This window comes from Theileria equi, chromosome 1, assembly GCF_000342415.1.
Source record: "Theileria equi strain WA chromosome 1, complete sequence".
In the NCBI taxonomy this organism is placed as follows: domain Eukaryota; phylum Apicomplexa; class Aconoidasida; order Piroplasmida; family Theileriidae; genus Theileria; species Theileria equi.
In genome coordinates, this window is record NC_021366.1 from 1227221 (window position 1) to 1242033 (window position 14813).

General features: G+C 41.6%; 7 protein-coding genes across 7 annotated transcripts; 5 read left to right on the plus strand and 2 right to left on the minus strand.

Annotated features, from left to right (window-relative positions):
- Nucleotides 1-336: 336 nt before the first annotated feature.
- Nucleotides 337-5023, plus strand: BEWA_023620 (hypothetical protein; the record flags this gene model as incomplete). The annotated part of the gene is made up of 6 exons (XM_004829122.1): nt 337-1785; nt 1974-2271; nt 2347-3845; nt 4127-4390; nt 4476-4775; nt 4838-5023. The coding sequence occupies 6 exons, from the start codon at nt 337-339 to the stop codon at nt 5021-5023; spliced, it is 3996 nt and encodes a 1331-aa protein (XP_004829179.1).
- Nucleotides 5024-5307: 284 nt separating this feature from the next.
- On the plus strand, nt 5308-5870 carry BEWA_023630 (hypothetical protein; the record flags this gene model as incomplete). The annotated part of the gene is made up of 2 exons (XM_004829123.1): nt 5308-5475; nt 5649-5870. 2 exons carry the CDS (start codon nt 5308-5310, stop codon nt 5868-5870), a joined length of 390 nt encoding a protein of 129 aa, XP_004829180.1.
- Nucleotides 5871-6149: 279 nt separating this feature from the next.
- Nucleotides 6150-8681, plus strand: BEWA_023640 (hypothetical protein; the record flags this gene model as incomplete). The annotated part of the gene is made up of 1 exon (XM_004829124.1): nt 6150-8681. The coding sequence occupies one exon, from the start codon at nt 6150-6152 to the stop codon at nt 8679-8681; it is 2532 nt and encodes an 843-aa protein (XP_004829181.1).
- A 186-nt stretch (nt 8682-8867) lies between these two features.
- BEWA_023650 (hypothetical protein) lies at nt 8868-10460 on the plus strand (the record flags this gene model as incomplete). Its single annotated transcript, XM_004829125.1, has 1 exon — nt 8868-10460. The coding sequence occupies one exon, from the start codon at nt 8868-8870 to the stop codon at nt 10458-10460; it is 1593 nt and encodes a 530-aa protein (XP_004829182.1).
- Nucleotides 10461-10583: 123 nt separating this feature from the next.
- BEWA_023660 (hypothetical protein) lies at nt 10584-11738 on the plus strand (the record flags this gene model as incomplete). The annotated part of the gene is made up of 1 exon (XM_004829126.1): nt 10584-11738. One exon carries the CDS (start codon nt 10584-10586, stop codon nt 11736-11738), a length of 1155 nt encoding a protein of 384 aa, XP_004829183.1.
- A 201-nt stretch (nt 11739-11939) lies between these two features.
- BEWA_023670 (hypothetical protein) lies at nt 11940-13466 on the minus strand (the record flags this gene model as incomplete). The annotated part of the gene is made up of 1 exon (XM_004829127.1): nt 11940-13466. The coding sequence occupies one exon, from the start codon at nt 13464-13466 to the stop codon at nt 11940-11942; it is 1527 nt and encodes a 508-aa protein (XP_004829184.1).
- A 461-nt stretch (nt 13467-13927) lies between these two features.
- BEWA_023680 (hypothetical protein) lies at nt 13928-14623 on the minus strand (the record flags this gene model as incomplete). The annotated part of the gene is made up of 1 exon (XM_004829128.1): nt 13928-14623. The coding sequence occupies one exon, from the start codon at nt 14621-14623 to the stop codon at nt 13928-13930; it is 696 nt and encodes a 231-aa protein (XP_004829185.1).
- Between the last annotated feature and the right edge of the window lie 190 nt (nt 14624-14813).

Consider the following 14813-nt stretch of genomic DNA (forward strand, 5'->3'; position numbering starts at 1 on the left):
CAGTGGCGTTTCCACTCGGAGGAACAGCTAGACAGACAGGAAGAGTCGCGATATCCGCGAGTAGACGTTCAAATGCGCGCACACAGCAAGAATTGAGGAAAAGAAAACCTACACACACCATTCTGGTGTCTACTTTATGAATAGTGACTGGCAAGGCCACGCAAGGGCCCGCTCCGGTCCTGTAGGGTAGCACTTTGTTCTTGTCCACCAGGATACACATTTCACCCAAAATTTTGCGAGTGATTCGCTCATCTTTTCATCTTTTTTGTACCAGACGTTCGCTTGATTGTCTACTCGCCCATTCGCTTACACATTTCACGAGAATGCCCCTGAAACATGAGTTCTAGTCAAACCAAAGACAATACTCCCTCGCCTACAGAAAAGGTAGACGATAAAGGAGTCGTAGATGCCGATGGATTGACCGTGAAGGACATCCTAAAGGCAAATATCTTTGGAGGAAATGTGAGAGAGTCAAAGCCAAACGTAGCTCGGAAGACTGGACATTCCGTCAAACCAGCGCCAAAAGCCTCTCTGGGAAAGCCTAAACCGCTAAAATCCAAAAGTACCTCCATCCCACCGGGGAAACCGGCGGCTGAAAAGTCGTCTCCAAAGGTCTCTGAAGCGGCACCAAGGCCCTCCGCACCGGTTGAAACTAAGCAGCCGCTCTCCAGAAAGTCGAGCAAGTCCCAGTTCAAGCACAAGAGGTCATCTGCGGAGAAGCCGTCTCCTTCCTTGGATGAGACACCCGCTGAAAAGGTTGTAGAAGAGCCAAAGAAGGTTCTGGAGGAAGAAACTGTTGAAGAGGTTAAAGCTACACCTCAGGATGGCGTAACAGATGAACCCACGGAACAGGTTGTTGTACAAGAGAAAACAGAACTTGAAACTGTCGGTTCGGATGCTAGATCTTCGCAAGTTGTGGATGGTGGAGATGAGACTACCCTGAAAATTGTAGATAGCGGTAGAGTTAAAAAGGACACTTTTACCGTTTCCCCCTTGCCGGAAGAAGAAAAGCGGCAGGGGTCATTACTTGGGGGAATTTCAACATGGTTCCACAAGACATTCAAGGTTAGAAAGAGCAGTATAGCCTCCAGCGACTCAAGCTTTTCCTATCCCAACGTCTACAGGGATGAAAGAAACAGAAAGGCAAAGTCTGCCCCAATTGACCCCGTCTCTATACCAAGACAATCGAAAATAATGCAACTTGGAGATTTGGAGGATGGTAGAGGTACAGAGGAGGGAAAGAGTGTAGATGACCTTTTGGTGGCAAAAACAGCTGCCAAAAAAGTTGCAAAGGACCGCAAGGGTTTAAAGCCACAAAAGAAACATACAGTTGGCGTCGGAACCTCTTATGCCCTTGTTGCAGTGTTTTGTCTGGAACTGATATTTAACAAGGTATCTTTCAACGGTCGCTGTATTTCCAAGGTTTTGTATCCCTCTGTTAATGAGACTCCTGTGAAGGTTCCATACATGGTAGAGCTCGGCTATGGAGCATGTGAATATAATTTGCAGACAAAGGCTGCAGAGAGAGTATTTTTTGGCACAAATGCGTCGGATAAAGGATGGCCAGAGTCTCTGATTGATGGCTCACTTAATTATCCATCAGATGCCGGATGGGATTCGCCTAATCCCAGAATCTTTCACTCTTTGGGAGCCCTGAATACAAATTATGTGAGACATTATGGTGAGAATTTTAGACTATTTTGGAGCATGTTTTTGCACGGGGGATTCGTGCATTTGATATTTAATGTTTGTTCGCAAGTTATGATTTTGTCGATTATTGAACCGGTAAGTGTGATGTATGTTGCTAGGTTCAGATGGCAAAGGGGGTGATAGTGGGTACTGATTTATGGGTGGACTATTTTCTGGACTTTTGTTCCATAGGGGAATATGCCAACAATTCTGCTCACACCAGTTGAGACATGAATGGATTACTACCATGGAGGGGAATATGGAGGGATGAATGAAGGATATAGGAGTTAAGGAGGTACCACGAAAGTGGCAATGTGGACTTGTATATGGGTAAAAGTGAAGAGTCAGACTGCAGCAAAGATAGATACAGCCCGTATCTATATGTACTCGTTGACGTTTTCAATAAGAATGGGTATACTCATCCCACTTGTGGGTATAAGATAAAACCTAAGGTGAAATTTGGAGATCCAAGGAAGGAATTCAAAACATACATACACTCCTTACCAGCCTGGGGATTTAGTGAACTGTTTTATTATTTAGGTAGAATCGACTACAACAAATCTGAACAATCTGGATTTAAAGGTATTACTTCTTGTCATACAGATGTTGCAGTTTACTACTGGAGTCACGACAATGCTAATTTCTGTCCCTTAATAGTTAGACTAACAAAGGGGACCTGGCGGTCTTATCATGAATACTACATTCCTACGGGGATAGGTTCTAAGACTTGGACCAAAGTTGATAAAGCCAACAATGTTTATAGTGGACTTAACAAGATTGTTAATGATGATACTTTTAAAAAGGTAGTTTCTCTAAACCTCAGCAAGACTAGCGGAACATATGCATTTGATAGTACGGATAACTCATCCATAAATACAGGTGTTAAGATAACTGTTACTGGACAACCAAATCAACCTCAAGGATATAATAAATATACTCACAGTCTTGTAGGAGGTGAATCAATGAGGATACTTGGAACAAAACATAATGGAAAATTTATCAACTTTAAAAATTCTGTACTTACAGCTCAGCGTTATAATGCCTCTGTCTACTATGCAAAAACAGATACTAAGCGTGCTAAACCTCTCATTCTGGAGCTCGGCTTGGATAAAGAAGCCACATACTACAGGCTAGATAATGGTGAAAAGTGGGTTAATGATAAGAAAATAATATCTAGTGAACTGAAAACTGCACTGGACAAAGAAAGTGGAGCCCATGTCATAAATATCTCTGAGAATAGTGACCAATATAAGTGTGGTTCCCCTGACTGTAGTACTTGGATTAAGGTAGAATCTAGTGATGAGAGAGACCACAATTACACTAAACGCAGACATCATATGTCTGGAAAATTTTCTGTTTCCTCCTTTATTTGGAGTAGTGGCAAACCTCAAACAGGTCTTTCTTCTCCAACTAATATAAAGGAGCTTTTTGTCTATTTCCATGATCAATCTGAAAGTCCTCTTCTTATTAACTTTCAACTGCATAAGGAGAAAAAGTGGTACCAGAAGGTTAAAGGAAATGATAATGAATGGAGAGAAGTGGCAGATGAGGCTACTAAGCCTACTAGTGCTGATGAAAAGAATAAGATTCAGAAGCTCCTTACAGAAGAAGAATCTACACAAGTAACCATTCAACTTGAAAAGCTACCCTCTTCATCTGAAACTAGCTATCAATCTGATGGTAAAACTATTGAGATTAGGACAGGTGCTGCTGATGTAAGTGGTTATTCACAAATTATTCATACTGCAAAGGATAACGCGAGGTTTAATGTCACTCAAGTTATGTACAAGGATGCTCCACTTAATGGTATATCTTCTCAAGAACCTGTTGATAGTATTACAGCATTTTATACTAATTCAGACTCCAAAGGTACTACACCACTTCTTGTTGAGCTAGAAATTAAAGAGGATACTAAAACCAAGCATGAATATTGGCAAAGGCCTAGTGGCAAAAATGGAGATGTTATCTGGACCAAATTAGGGGGGAAGGAAAATGAGAAAAATACTGAAGAACTTGATGGTAAACTACTTGAAGGTGAAAAACTAAAGATCACACTTGATGCTCTTAGGAATAAACACATTTCTGAGTCATCTAATGTAGGTGTTATAGCCGGTGGTGTTACAGGAGGTCTAGGAGTTACCGGAGGTCTCGTCGGTGTTACTATATGGAAATGGCCTAATATCATGTCGTTTCTAATCACTCGCATATAGAGCACTATTCTAGGATACTCCCTATGGATATAATGCAGTATGTTCTCCTACCTGTGGTAGGTAGTAGGGACACTCCCTCTGACTATTCTCTTGTTGGTATACTGGAATGCTAGGACTCGTGCATACTTGTACTTGGATAACAATAATACTCCCTTTGGTCATCTGATAGTCCATACTACTTATCTCCTACTAAGACTACTCATACATACATTCATACCACTTTTTAGGACTGGGGATTTTGGAGAACCTTTATACTCTTTTTCATTAGTGGTATTTCCGGAAATTTGGTGGCTGCGGTCTTCAGTCCGTCCATGGTAACAATTGGTTCATCAGGGTGTTTGTTTGGCCTTATAGCCGCCTTGATTCCATATTGTATCGAAAATTGGGTATCTTTGGCGCACCCGTTTGGAATTCTTGTAATTTCAATCATTATATCCGTATTTGGTCTCGTATTGATCAACGGAGAGACCATCAGTTTCTACGCCCACATGGTTAGTTTTGTGCTCACTATGCATTGTACTATGGAGTATTAGCACTACTAGTCCAGACCTTTACAACTGAAACATGAACATTTAGGGAGGTTGGATCGGAGGTCTTCTTTGGAGTCTTGCAACTTTAAAGAGCGACTTTATCCTAAAAGAGTCACCGGCGGTTGATGGGCTTTTGCTATCCCCTCTCCTTTCATGGACTATGGGTGCTCAGCAGAGGTCAAAGGTCAAGTCAAGGCTTGATAGAAAAATGAAAACTGCAGCTCTCAACAAGAAGAGACGAATGCTCGGTGGTCCAAGGACAATAAAGGATACCCTCAACTCTATTGCCTTCTTCAAGAATAAGCCTCTAGACATTATCATTCGCATTTTGCCTCTCGTAGGACTGGTTTGTTTTTTGTTCCATTATCTTTACGTGCTCCGTGAATGCCAAGTAACAACATTTTGCAGGTTGCAATGTTTGTTATTCTTCGTAAATCCTTGTACGATGAATCGGTTTACTCGACAATGTTCAAGCCATCGCCAGATTCTACGGGTCCTCAGTGCTGTTACCTGAAGGCTATGATCAATGGAAAGAAGGCATTCTGGTGCTTTGGAACGTATGAGAGTGCGTCTCACTATTGCACGCTCAATTAGTTGTGGTTTTGCATAGCCAGTGGACACTCTGGGAATGTGCATGGATGTATACAGGCGACAAGGGGAGCTCAAAGCAGCCATACAGACACTTCTCGCTCTGGCCAATTGTGCCCCTAGAGACCTCATACAGCCTCTGCGTGATCAGAAACGCCAAAACTGGTCGTTACGGATGCTCTGGTGGCTGGACGAAAAGTCGCTTGAAGGGCCCAGCGGGACCGCCGTGTGAAGCCCGTGTACATACCCGATTTCCACCCTCAGTCATTGTATACTAATTTGTCATTATAATGTCTTTTGATGGACTAGTTGTTAGAATTCGTAGCAGCATTGGTGTCAGTCGAATCTCCCTGTCCAAAGACGCGACTTTCGGCGACTTAAAGGTCGAATTGAACAGGAGATTCAAGGTAAATGAGGGTACAATTGTCAAATTGTATACAGAAGATGGACAAACTGAGGTAATACACGCTCTGTGTCTTGTTTTGTCTCTTTGGTTGCCCCGGGCATCCTACACACACCCATTGAGGCTTCGTACCCATTTTGCGCATCTATACTCACTTGTATTTGCGTATATACTCTCTGCATCCATAGTAGTTGCCATGAAATGATTTTGGGACACGTTGACTTTTAGGTTTTTGGACCAGATTCCGCTCCGCTAACCCAGCTGGGAATTTCTCACGGAACCAGCCTATTTTTGGAACATGCGAGTGATTACAATGACCAGGAACCGTCCATAAGCTACAAGAGCGTCGAAAAGGTCGAGGTGAAGGAAGATAAGGAAGAACCAGGTAAGGTGGTTTTGTGGATTTTTGGTGAATATCCGATTGGCACTGTAAGTGGCAAGAGGATATGAATGATGAGTATATGAGCGTAGCGAATGGGTGACCAACGGGAGCCTATGTATCTCTAGAGACTCTTTCATGGGCTCTTTATATTCCAGTAGATCCTCCATACTGTACTACTGAATAGTCTTGATACTTGTTAATCTTGTTCTGTGGACACTCTCTCTGATTGTGAGCTAGTTGTGAGAGAGGATGAATGAATGGATGTCTGAGGATGTTTAATAAGGGAACTACTATAACATAATTTAAGGAATGTAGAGTTTGAGACTAGGAATAAAACAGCATTATGAATGCCTACAATAAACATAAGGAACAAATGTCCAAGTGGAGAACAAGGTGGCCATCAAATTGGAGACTGTAACTGTTCTAATCGTTTCAAGGCATATTTGAGAAATGTAGACATCAAAACCAAGGATACAAATTACAGGGTATGCAAACATATAGGGGACGGGGAAGTAAATATACGTCACCTAAAATATGGTGGAGATGAACTTACTCATGAGGATGGATCTGACCTTGCAAAAAGACATGAAGCAATCACTGAGGTATGTACCTACCACAATGCTAAATATGACAAGAAGGATGGTGATTATATAAATGTACCTCTCATTCTTGGAGTTAAGAAAAATGCTGGAGAAAATTATACTTGGTATGAAAATCTGGGTGGGAGCAACAAAAAATGGAGGTTTATTTCTAATACTCAAAACTTTCCTGAAAATGAGCCTGCTCCTCAGTTCATACAACAGCTAAAGCATCTCACCTGCCAACTCCACGATCTCCATTTCGTCGACATTCACAGGACAGGTACCTATGAATGTGCATGTAATAAGACTGATGTTACTGTTATCAGATATGCAAATGACGGAGGTGTTTCTGGATATACAAAGTACAAACATAAATACGGTGAAAATGCAATGGCTGTTAGATACCAAAAGGTTAATCTTTTATGGAAAGAAGATGGTTATCAGCCCATTACACTCGATGTTAACCAACAAACTTCCGATCTATCTGTCTACTACTGGGATAAAGATACAGAACATAGAAATAAACCCCTTATTATTGAGGTCTATGTTCAACGTTTTAGTGACAAACCCGTCCCTCTCGAAAATGATGGGAATGTAAGTACCAACGACAATAGCAAGTGGACTATGATAGGGCTAGACCCTGTATCTGCAAAGACTCTCCATAAACAAAAATGCAAACTCTTCCATCCAGTTGATATAGATGTTACTAAACCTACTGGAAGGTATGACAACACACAATGTAGAGCAGAGGTCGAAAAGAAGTGTACTAATGAAAAATGTCCTGGTGAAGTAGTAGTTGACGATTACAATGGAGTAAAATTGAAGGAATACACCGCCAAAGTGCATACCTACGGAAAACCAGGAGAGCCTTTTACCGTAACTAGTTTCACTAATGGCTCCAGTACAGACGAGAAAAAACCTCCACTATGGAACGTTACTCAGGTAATAGTCTTCCTTACACACTGTAATGAGCCTATTCTGGTCTATGTTGAGAGCGGTAGTGAAAACAAAAGGACTCACCAGTGGCACAGTGAATCGAAAGATGGTGATGGTAAATGGGCAGAGGAAAGCGAACTAAAAGGCAAGGATCCAAAAACAGCCAATAGTAATGGTATTCTTCAAGGTACTCTAGATGAGATTAAGAGGAAGCTAGACATTAGCTTTCAAAGTGCAAGAGATGAGAAAGTGAAAGAACAAGAGGAAGAGGAAGAAATAGTAGGGGATAGGCTAAAACTGGTGATAGTTGCAGAAAATCAACAAAAACAACTTCAACCTGCTTCCCAAGAACTTGTTGCTGATAACGGTAAAGTTAGTGTAGCTGTAGAATACCCTGATCAAGAACTATTGAAAGTGGTCGATAAAACCCTTAGTCAAGCTATTAACTATGGACTAGATAGATCAGGTATAGTTGGATTGACCGCTATAATTGCAGCTCTTGAATGGGCTAACAAGGTTCTTGCTACTGATGTCATTCCTGAAGTTGTTGAGACTGAAGAACTAAGATCCAACTCTGGATATGATGAAGAAGACGAAGAAAAAGAGAAACAGGAAGAACCTCCTGTTCCTTCTGGACGTGGAGGACTGAACAGTTCGTCTGTATTAGAAGGGGAATCCTTGAGCACTTATACAGAATCTGCTGATATTCCTTCCACCACTTGTGGAGATTTCGTTGCTTATGATACAGTAGAATATGAAGAATATAGAGGTACGGCATCTGATTTGGAGGTCGAAGAACATCAATCAAACTACATCTTTGCTCATACTAGAGACACCACTCAACCTACTGCACCTCTTATTACTCGTAATACTCCTGTAGATATCCATGTTCCTCAACTTGGAAAGGATATCGGATACCTACAAGGCCCACTCCCTCAATCCAGTGGAGAGTCTTCTAAGTTAGAAGATATAAGTTTTGATACTTTATCAAACACTACACATAGTTCGGGGCTTATTTTGGATGAGGAAGATTACAACACTATGGAACATGATAACACTATGTATAAATATGTTTTTACTATTGAAATTGGTGATCCTCTTGCTCAATCTGCTGCTCAACAAACATCAGATACTTTAAATACTGGAAATTCTGCTGCTCATAAAGCCTCAGCCGATTCTCCTGGATCTTATGGTCCAGGCCCTTTTAAAACCCCTTCTCAAACTGGCTCTGATCCTACTAACATTATTAAGACTACCATCTCTGTAACTACTGGCATTCTTGGTACTTCTGCCTTGGCTTGTTTTGCAGGCTGGAAACTTTATAATCGCTATAAGGGAGATCCTTGGGTTAGACAGATTTAATGGTTGTCTATGGAGATACTCTAGATACTAGCTTGGGTACTGACCATTCTGCTCACACCAGTTGAGACATTAATGGATTACTACAATGGAAGAATGAATGAGTATGATAGAGGAATCAGTGGAGGGAATGTTAGGAAATACTACTGAATAAAGATGGAGGATGTCTTGGAAGTATGGAGATGATAGATGAGTGCAGAACAAACATGTACCAATGGAACACATGTAGACATCGACATTAGTAAAACAGCGGTTGGTGGAAAATACAAAGATGCATGTGATAATACTATAAATGTAGAAAATGAAGAGAATAAACCCGAAAAAGGTTACAAGAAATACACTCATTCCTTCTCAAGCAATTGTTCTATTAAGAATATAAACCATAATGGAACGAAGCAGAATGGGTTTCCCTTAACAGAAACTGTTGAATATAACAAAGGTGTCGCTGTATACTATCTGAGTTATGATGCCACCAATGCGCTTCCCCTGATAGTGGGACTTGAAAAGTCTACTGGGACTGATAATTATTATTACTATAAAAAGGATAGCTATAGTTTAATTTCCAATCAATGGACAGGAGAAGATCCAGAGATCACTGAAGAACACCAACTTCCTGAAAAACTCAAAGAAATTATCAAGAATCTAACTACTGTTATCATTCTTAGGGTTGACCATGTTAAAAATAATACGTACTTTGCTAGTGGTGACACCAGCCCACCTCCAACTATAAATGAGACACTTAAAATTGAAGTCACTGGGCCTTCTCCAATCCATAAAATCTATGAAAAATACACTCACACTCCTGTTACTGCAGGATCAAATATAAGACTCCTTTCAACAAAAACCAGTAGCAAGAACATACCTTTTGATCCTCCTGTTTATGAAAAGAAGTATAGTGAGGCTTATGTATATTTTTGGGAGTGGGATAAAACTTTTAGTAATCCGCTCCTAATTCAACTTGGGGATGGAAATACCTCAGTCTACTACACTTATTACAGTGGTAGTAACTCTTGGAGAAACCCCGGAAATATAACTGATAGTAATCTCAAGGACAAGTTGAATGAGCAGAACTGTGAAAAGAATGATGCTCATGTTATAGATATTTCAAAGACGAGTGATGGTCCCTATGAATGTCCAAGTTGTAATTATAAGCAAATTTCAGTAACAGAAATGACTAGTACCTACGGATATTACCTACATGTTGTTTCTAATGGGTATATCAGCAGATTAAAAAATGGAGGAGCCGAACAGGCTGGAATTAAGCTTCCAAAGGATGCTAACCAGGTATTTGTATTTTGCTCTCCAAAAACTTCTGGAAACCCACTTTTGATAGGCCTCTCAGCTACCAGTGACCAGTCCAACGTTTGGTACCAAAGGATTAAAGATCCTGATACCTGGAGTGGAGTTCCCAAAGACAGGCAACCTACAGGTCAAGATGATGAAGATGGTGAGATCTCTGGACTTCTCCAGGAAATTGATAAAGAGATTAAACAAGGATTAGGATCTCAAAGTAATGGTGATGGAGGTGGATCAGATTCTGCTGGTGAGAGCGGTGCTCAAGATGAAGAACTAGAAGCTAGAAATAGTCATTCTGGAAGTGGTGAAGAATCCGGTGCTGGACATGGCTCTGATGGTTCACAGAACACTTTTCAGCAGATACTTGGTTTCATTACATCTCACTACGGTAAAATTAGTGGAGGCTTAGGAGCTACTGGAGGTCTCATCGGTCTTGGAATCTGGAAAGGACCTTCTATACTTGCACGACTAATCACTCGTCTGTAATGTACTACAGGAAGAACACCCTCATATATCTGTCAATAGGACACTTCTTATCTCCCCTACCCTTGGTAGGTACTAGCTCCTCCTCTGTACTAGTCTCTTGTTGGTATACTGGTCTTTGGATAAATGACCGCAGAATCTGTATATCCTGCATGCTCACTTCATCCTTCGCCTATTCACAGTGCTACACAATTCACATTTTCTCATCCACTATATTCATACCAATATACAGCTGAACCGGAAAAGAACGAGCCAAGGTTCAAGTCATTTGACGCATTCTTACAAGACAACGGTTACTCTATCGGGGATCTCGCTCTGAAGCAATCTTATCGGCCCGTTGAAATCCAGAGAGGGTGCATGAATAAACTCCCAGTAGGAATAACAATAAAGCACCAAAAATATCGCCATGTAGATCATATTGAATTTATGAATGTAGAAGAAATGAAAAACTTTGCAAACTACTGGATAGACACTCTAGAGATGGCGGAACAACGTGCTGGGTGGCTATATGGTTATTATATAGAGGATTCTCACTATCCTTTGGGTATAAGAGCAGTTTGTGAAGCCATATATGAGCCGCCTCAAAGGAGTTTCATGGAGTACTCTGAACTCCTCTCTGATCCATTTTTAAACACAGTAGACAGGATCGCAAATAAGCTCGGTTTGGAGCGTATCGGATACATTTTCACACATTTACCTAGAGAAAATGTAATGACTCCAAAGGACATTATTGACGCTGCAAAGAGACAGTTGGATACAGCAAAAGATATACACTACACGGGTTACCCAGTGTCAACACACGTTACATGCACAATGTGCCCAGATGGAGAAGGCAAACCAGTTTTAAATGCATTCATGGCGTCGGACTCTGCAATGGCCCTTTTGAGAGATGGCATGTTTTCCGAGGAACAGAATGATATCAAGATGGTAGAGATTAGAAAGGCTTCTAGCTCATTTGAGATCTTGCCACAAATATTTGAATCTGGAAAGGAAGTTTCTTCCTTTGACTCTGATTGGCTAATTGTGCGTGTAAATGACTCTGCACCTATACATCCAATGCCATTTTTCAAACACACTGGATTTCCACGGGAAAATCGAGAGGTAAGCACAGATGTAAATATATGGAAGTACACAAACACACCATGTGATTTCCATCTTTTGCTTTACATTGCCAATACACTTGATGTGGATACTGCGCTCGCAGTTTGTGATTCTATCCTCAAGGGAGAAGAGGTAGATGGACTAATTTGGGACCTCCTCGGTGGCATGCAGAATGAATAGATGGAATATAGCAGGTGTAGAATAGTAGTAACACATAATGGTTTATAGTACATTAATATAAGTGGAGAGAGTTGTAATGTGTGACAAATGGAGGATGAATCTAGTGGTCCATCTTCCTCAGCATCCATCCGTAGTAGTCCTCCATAAGACCACCAGCTCCGGCAAGAGGGCCAGAGATTACACCATAGAGACTACCACCAACTAGACCGGCACCAGCAAGTTCAGCAGTTTCTCCAGAAGCAGCAGAATCTTCAGTAGGAGTTTCAGAAGAGTCAGAGCCAGAAGGGCCAGGTTGAGTTTGAGTAAGAGCAGAGGAAGTCCAGCAGTAATATCATTGTCATCATTAGTAGCAGATTGGACAACGGGAGGTTGATGGTGTTGTCCAGAAGATGAATCAAGATCTTGTTGTTGACGAAGTTGAGAGTTATCAGTATGCCCTTTAGTAATTTCTTGAAGTTCTTTATATCCAGCAAATCTAGGACCAGAATCTGATTCTCTACCAGCCTGTTTACCAGGAGGACCATCTTTATCATCACGACCCCTAGCGTCATTACTAGATTCTTCTTTATCAGCAGGAAGTTTAAAAGCAGGTTCTCCCTCTTGTTTTGTCTTACGCCTCTCGGCTTCTTCATCTTGGAGTCCTTGTCCTAGCTCTTGCCCTTGTTCTTCAGATTCTTTAGTACGTTGTTGTTGTTCTAGATTGACAGTTTCTTGAGCACGTAATTCTTGTTGTTTAATATATTCTTGACATTCTTGCAAACTACTGACGCTATACCCGTCAAGTTCACCAACAACTCCGTTCCATTCGTTACACTCAAGGTCTCTAAAGTTATCAGGTGTTATATTTTGGAGCTTATCAGCCTTTTCCCAGTCTCCATTAGTACCACTCCCCTTCTTAAACCATCCTGTAACACCTGAACCCCCAGCACTATTGACATATATAAGCTCCGGTTCCTGATTATTGCCAGAGTATAATGCATATATGTCTACTGAATCTTTTCCAGGATTTTGAAGGCCGGGAATCTTTACATTATTCCTATTCTTAGGATTATTTGTGTCACCATTCTCATAATACTTGATGCCTGCAAACCGTCCACCATTGGTAATAGAATGTTTATAAAGTCTTGTAGATTTTCCGTGGTTATGACGATGGTTAACCGGTATTTCCTGAACAGAGACCTTGTACTGATCACCCCTATGTTCATCGCAACAGTATCCTTTACCATGCTTATGGCCCTCTGAATTATTCCTGGTAAGGTCTAAGGTCACAGCATTATTGCTGTAACAGTTTTGCTGATCAAGTACCTTCTCTAGGTCATTTTGGAGGGACGTTTCAACCCACTCAGTACCACTAGTATTCTTATAATACTTAGTTTTATCTGGTCCACTATATACCACTTCTATCAAGAGAACCTTATTAGGTGTCTGAGTACCATTGTCACGTTTCCAATAGTAAGCGGAAACTGAGGTCACCTTTCCATCAGATCCACTATGAGGAGGAATCCCTTCTAATTTTTGACTATCATCACCTAGTACTCTCGCAAGTGTGAATTGCTGTTCTCCATTAGAAACCTTATGAGTGTACCTGTAGAAGTTAGATCCGGGAGGGTCGGTGGTTCTTTCGACAATAATGGTCTTATTTCCGGTAGAAGCTCCTGTATAAGTAGTTTCTCTACCATCAGTAGTTGGCTTTTCCTTAAGTTCAATGGTTACTTCTTGTTGAGTCATTATTACAAGTGTATCATTACGGTATTCTCACTGGCCTAATCTCCTCCACACTCACCATTCTTCAAAACTCTGAGATCCATGAGTAGTCTCAATGCGACCAAAGGGAGCAGACCAGTACCTTACCTACTCACTCCCTACATTCTCCCTCACAACTAGCTTTGCTACCGCATGGAACATCCTACCATCTACCAAACACTTTGAATGGGCAAGCTCCTACACTAAAGTATACTCACCACAACTTCTCTATTCACTTCGCTCATAGAGTATCCATCCCTATTCCATTCGTTACACTCATTCCATAGTGACAAACTCCCTAGTCTCCGACGTCGGTAGGTCACCTGTTTCAGTACTCCTCATAGTCGTACTTGGACAGTGATAATCCTATTAGGTGGAAGAGCTTCTTTCAGTCGCTCATACTCACTGTGTTCGCTCTAGTCCCTCATTCTTCGGGACTTGGAACATCAAGCCTCAAATAGGCACCTACCAACTCTAACCTGGGTAGATCCTCCCTCAATTGCATCTTTCCAATCGTGTGACATGCCCATACTCATGACCTTGCATGGTCCTACAGACCTTTCCAGCTCACTTCTAACGCTTATGAGCCTGGCATAGCATTCACTAGTGCCATCTCCAATGGTCATGAGCCCAGAAAATTCGAGATGTTGGCTGGCCAAGACGGCACTCACAACCTCGCGCACCTTTTCCATCTGGTTGTACAAGATTCCAAACTGTTCCCTCAGGGTGGTATTGACTTGGACGAGTACCTTGACGGTTTTGGAAACGCGTTCAAGGCACTTGTCGAGTTCCATGGCAGTCTTTACAGAGTCAATAGACTCGACCATATAGAGCCCCTTGACGCTTGCCAGCATCTTGCACTTGTTACTCTGCAAATGTCCGATGAAATGCCACTTTATTGGCAGATTGTCGAGCTCTTGCGCCTTTGCCACGAGCTCATCCACTCGATTCTCGCCAAAGTGTGTCTGACCGGCGCGATAAAGGGCAGAAATCGCCTCTGTAGACCTCCCCTTTGACGCAATGAGCACATCCACATTCCTAACCCTGCAATATTCGCTGATTGATCTCCAAGCCGCCAAAATTGGTCTCATTTCGTCCTCAATACTCGTAGCGTCTTCCGTCTTTGGATTCTCATCCTCCATTTGTGTCCCTCAGGATCTGAATGAAATGATAACGTGGAAAAGGATCAGAGAGAAGTTAGTGAATGCCAAACTTGGGTTTCCATTCGTTAATTGATGCGTGTGTATGGGACATTAAAGCTGTCCATGAGCTGCTCCTGTCCTTCCCATCTTGTCCTCATTCACTCACGCATTTGAAAGTATAGGATACGAG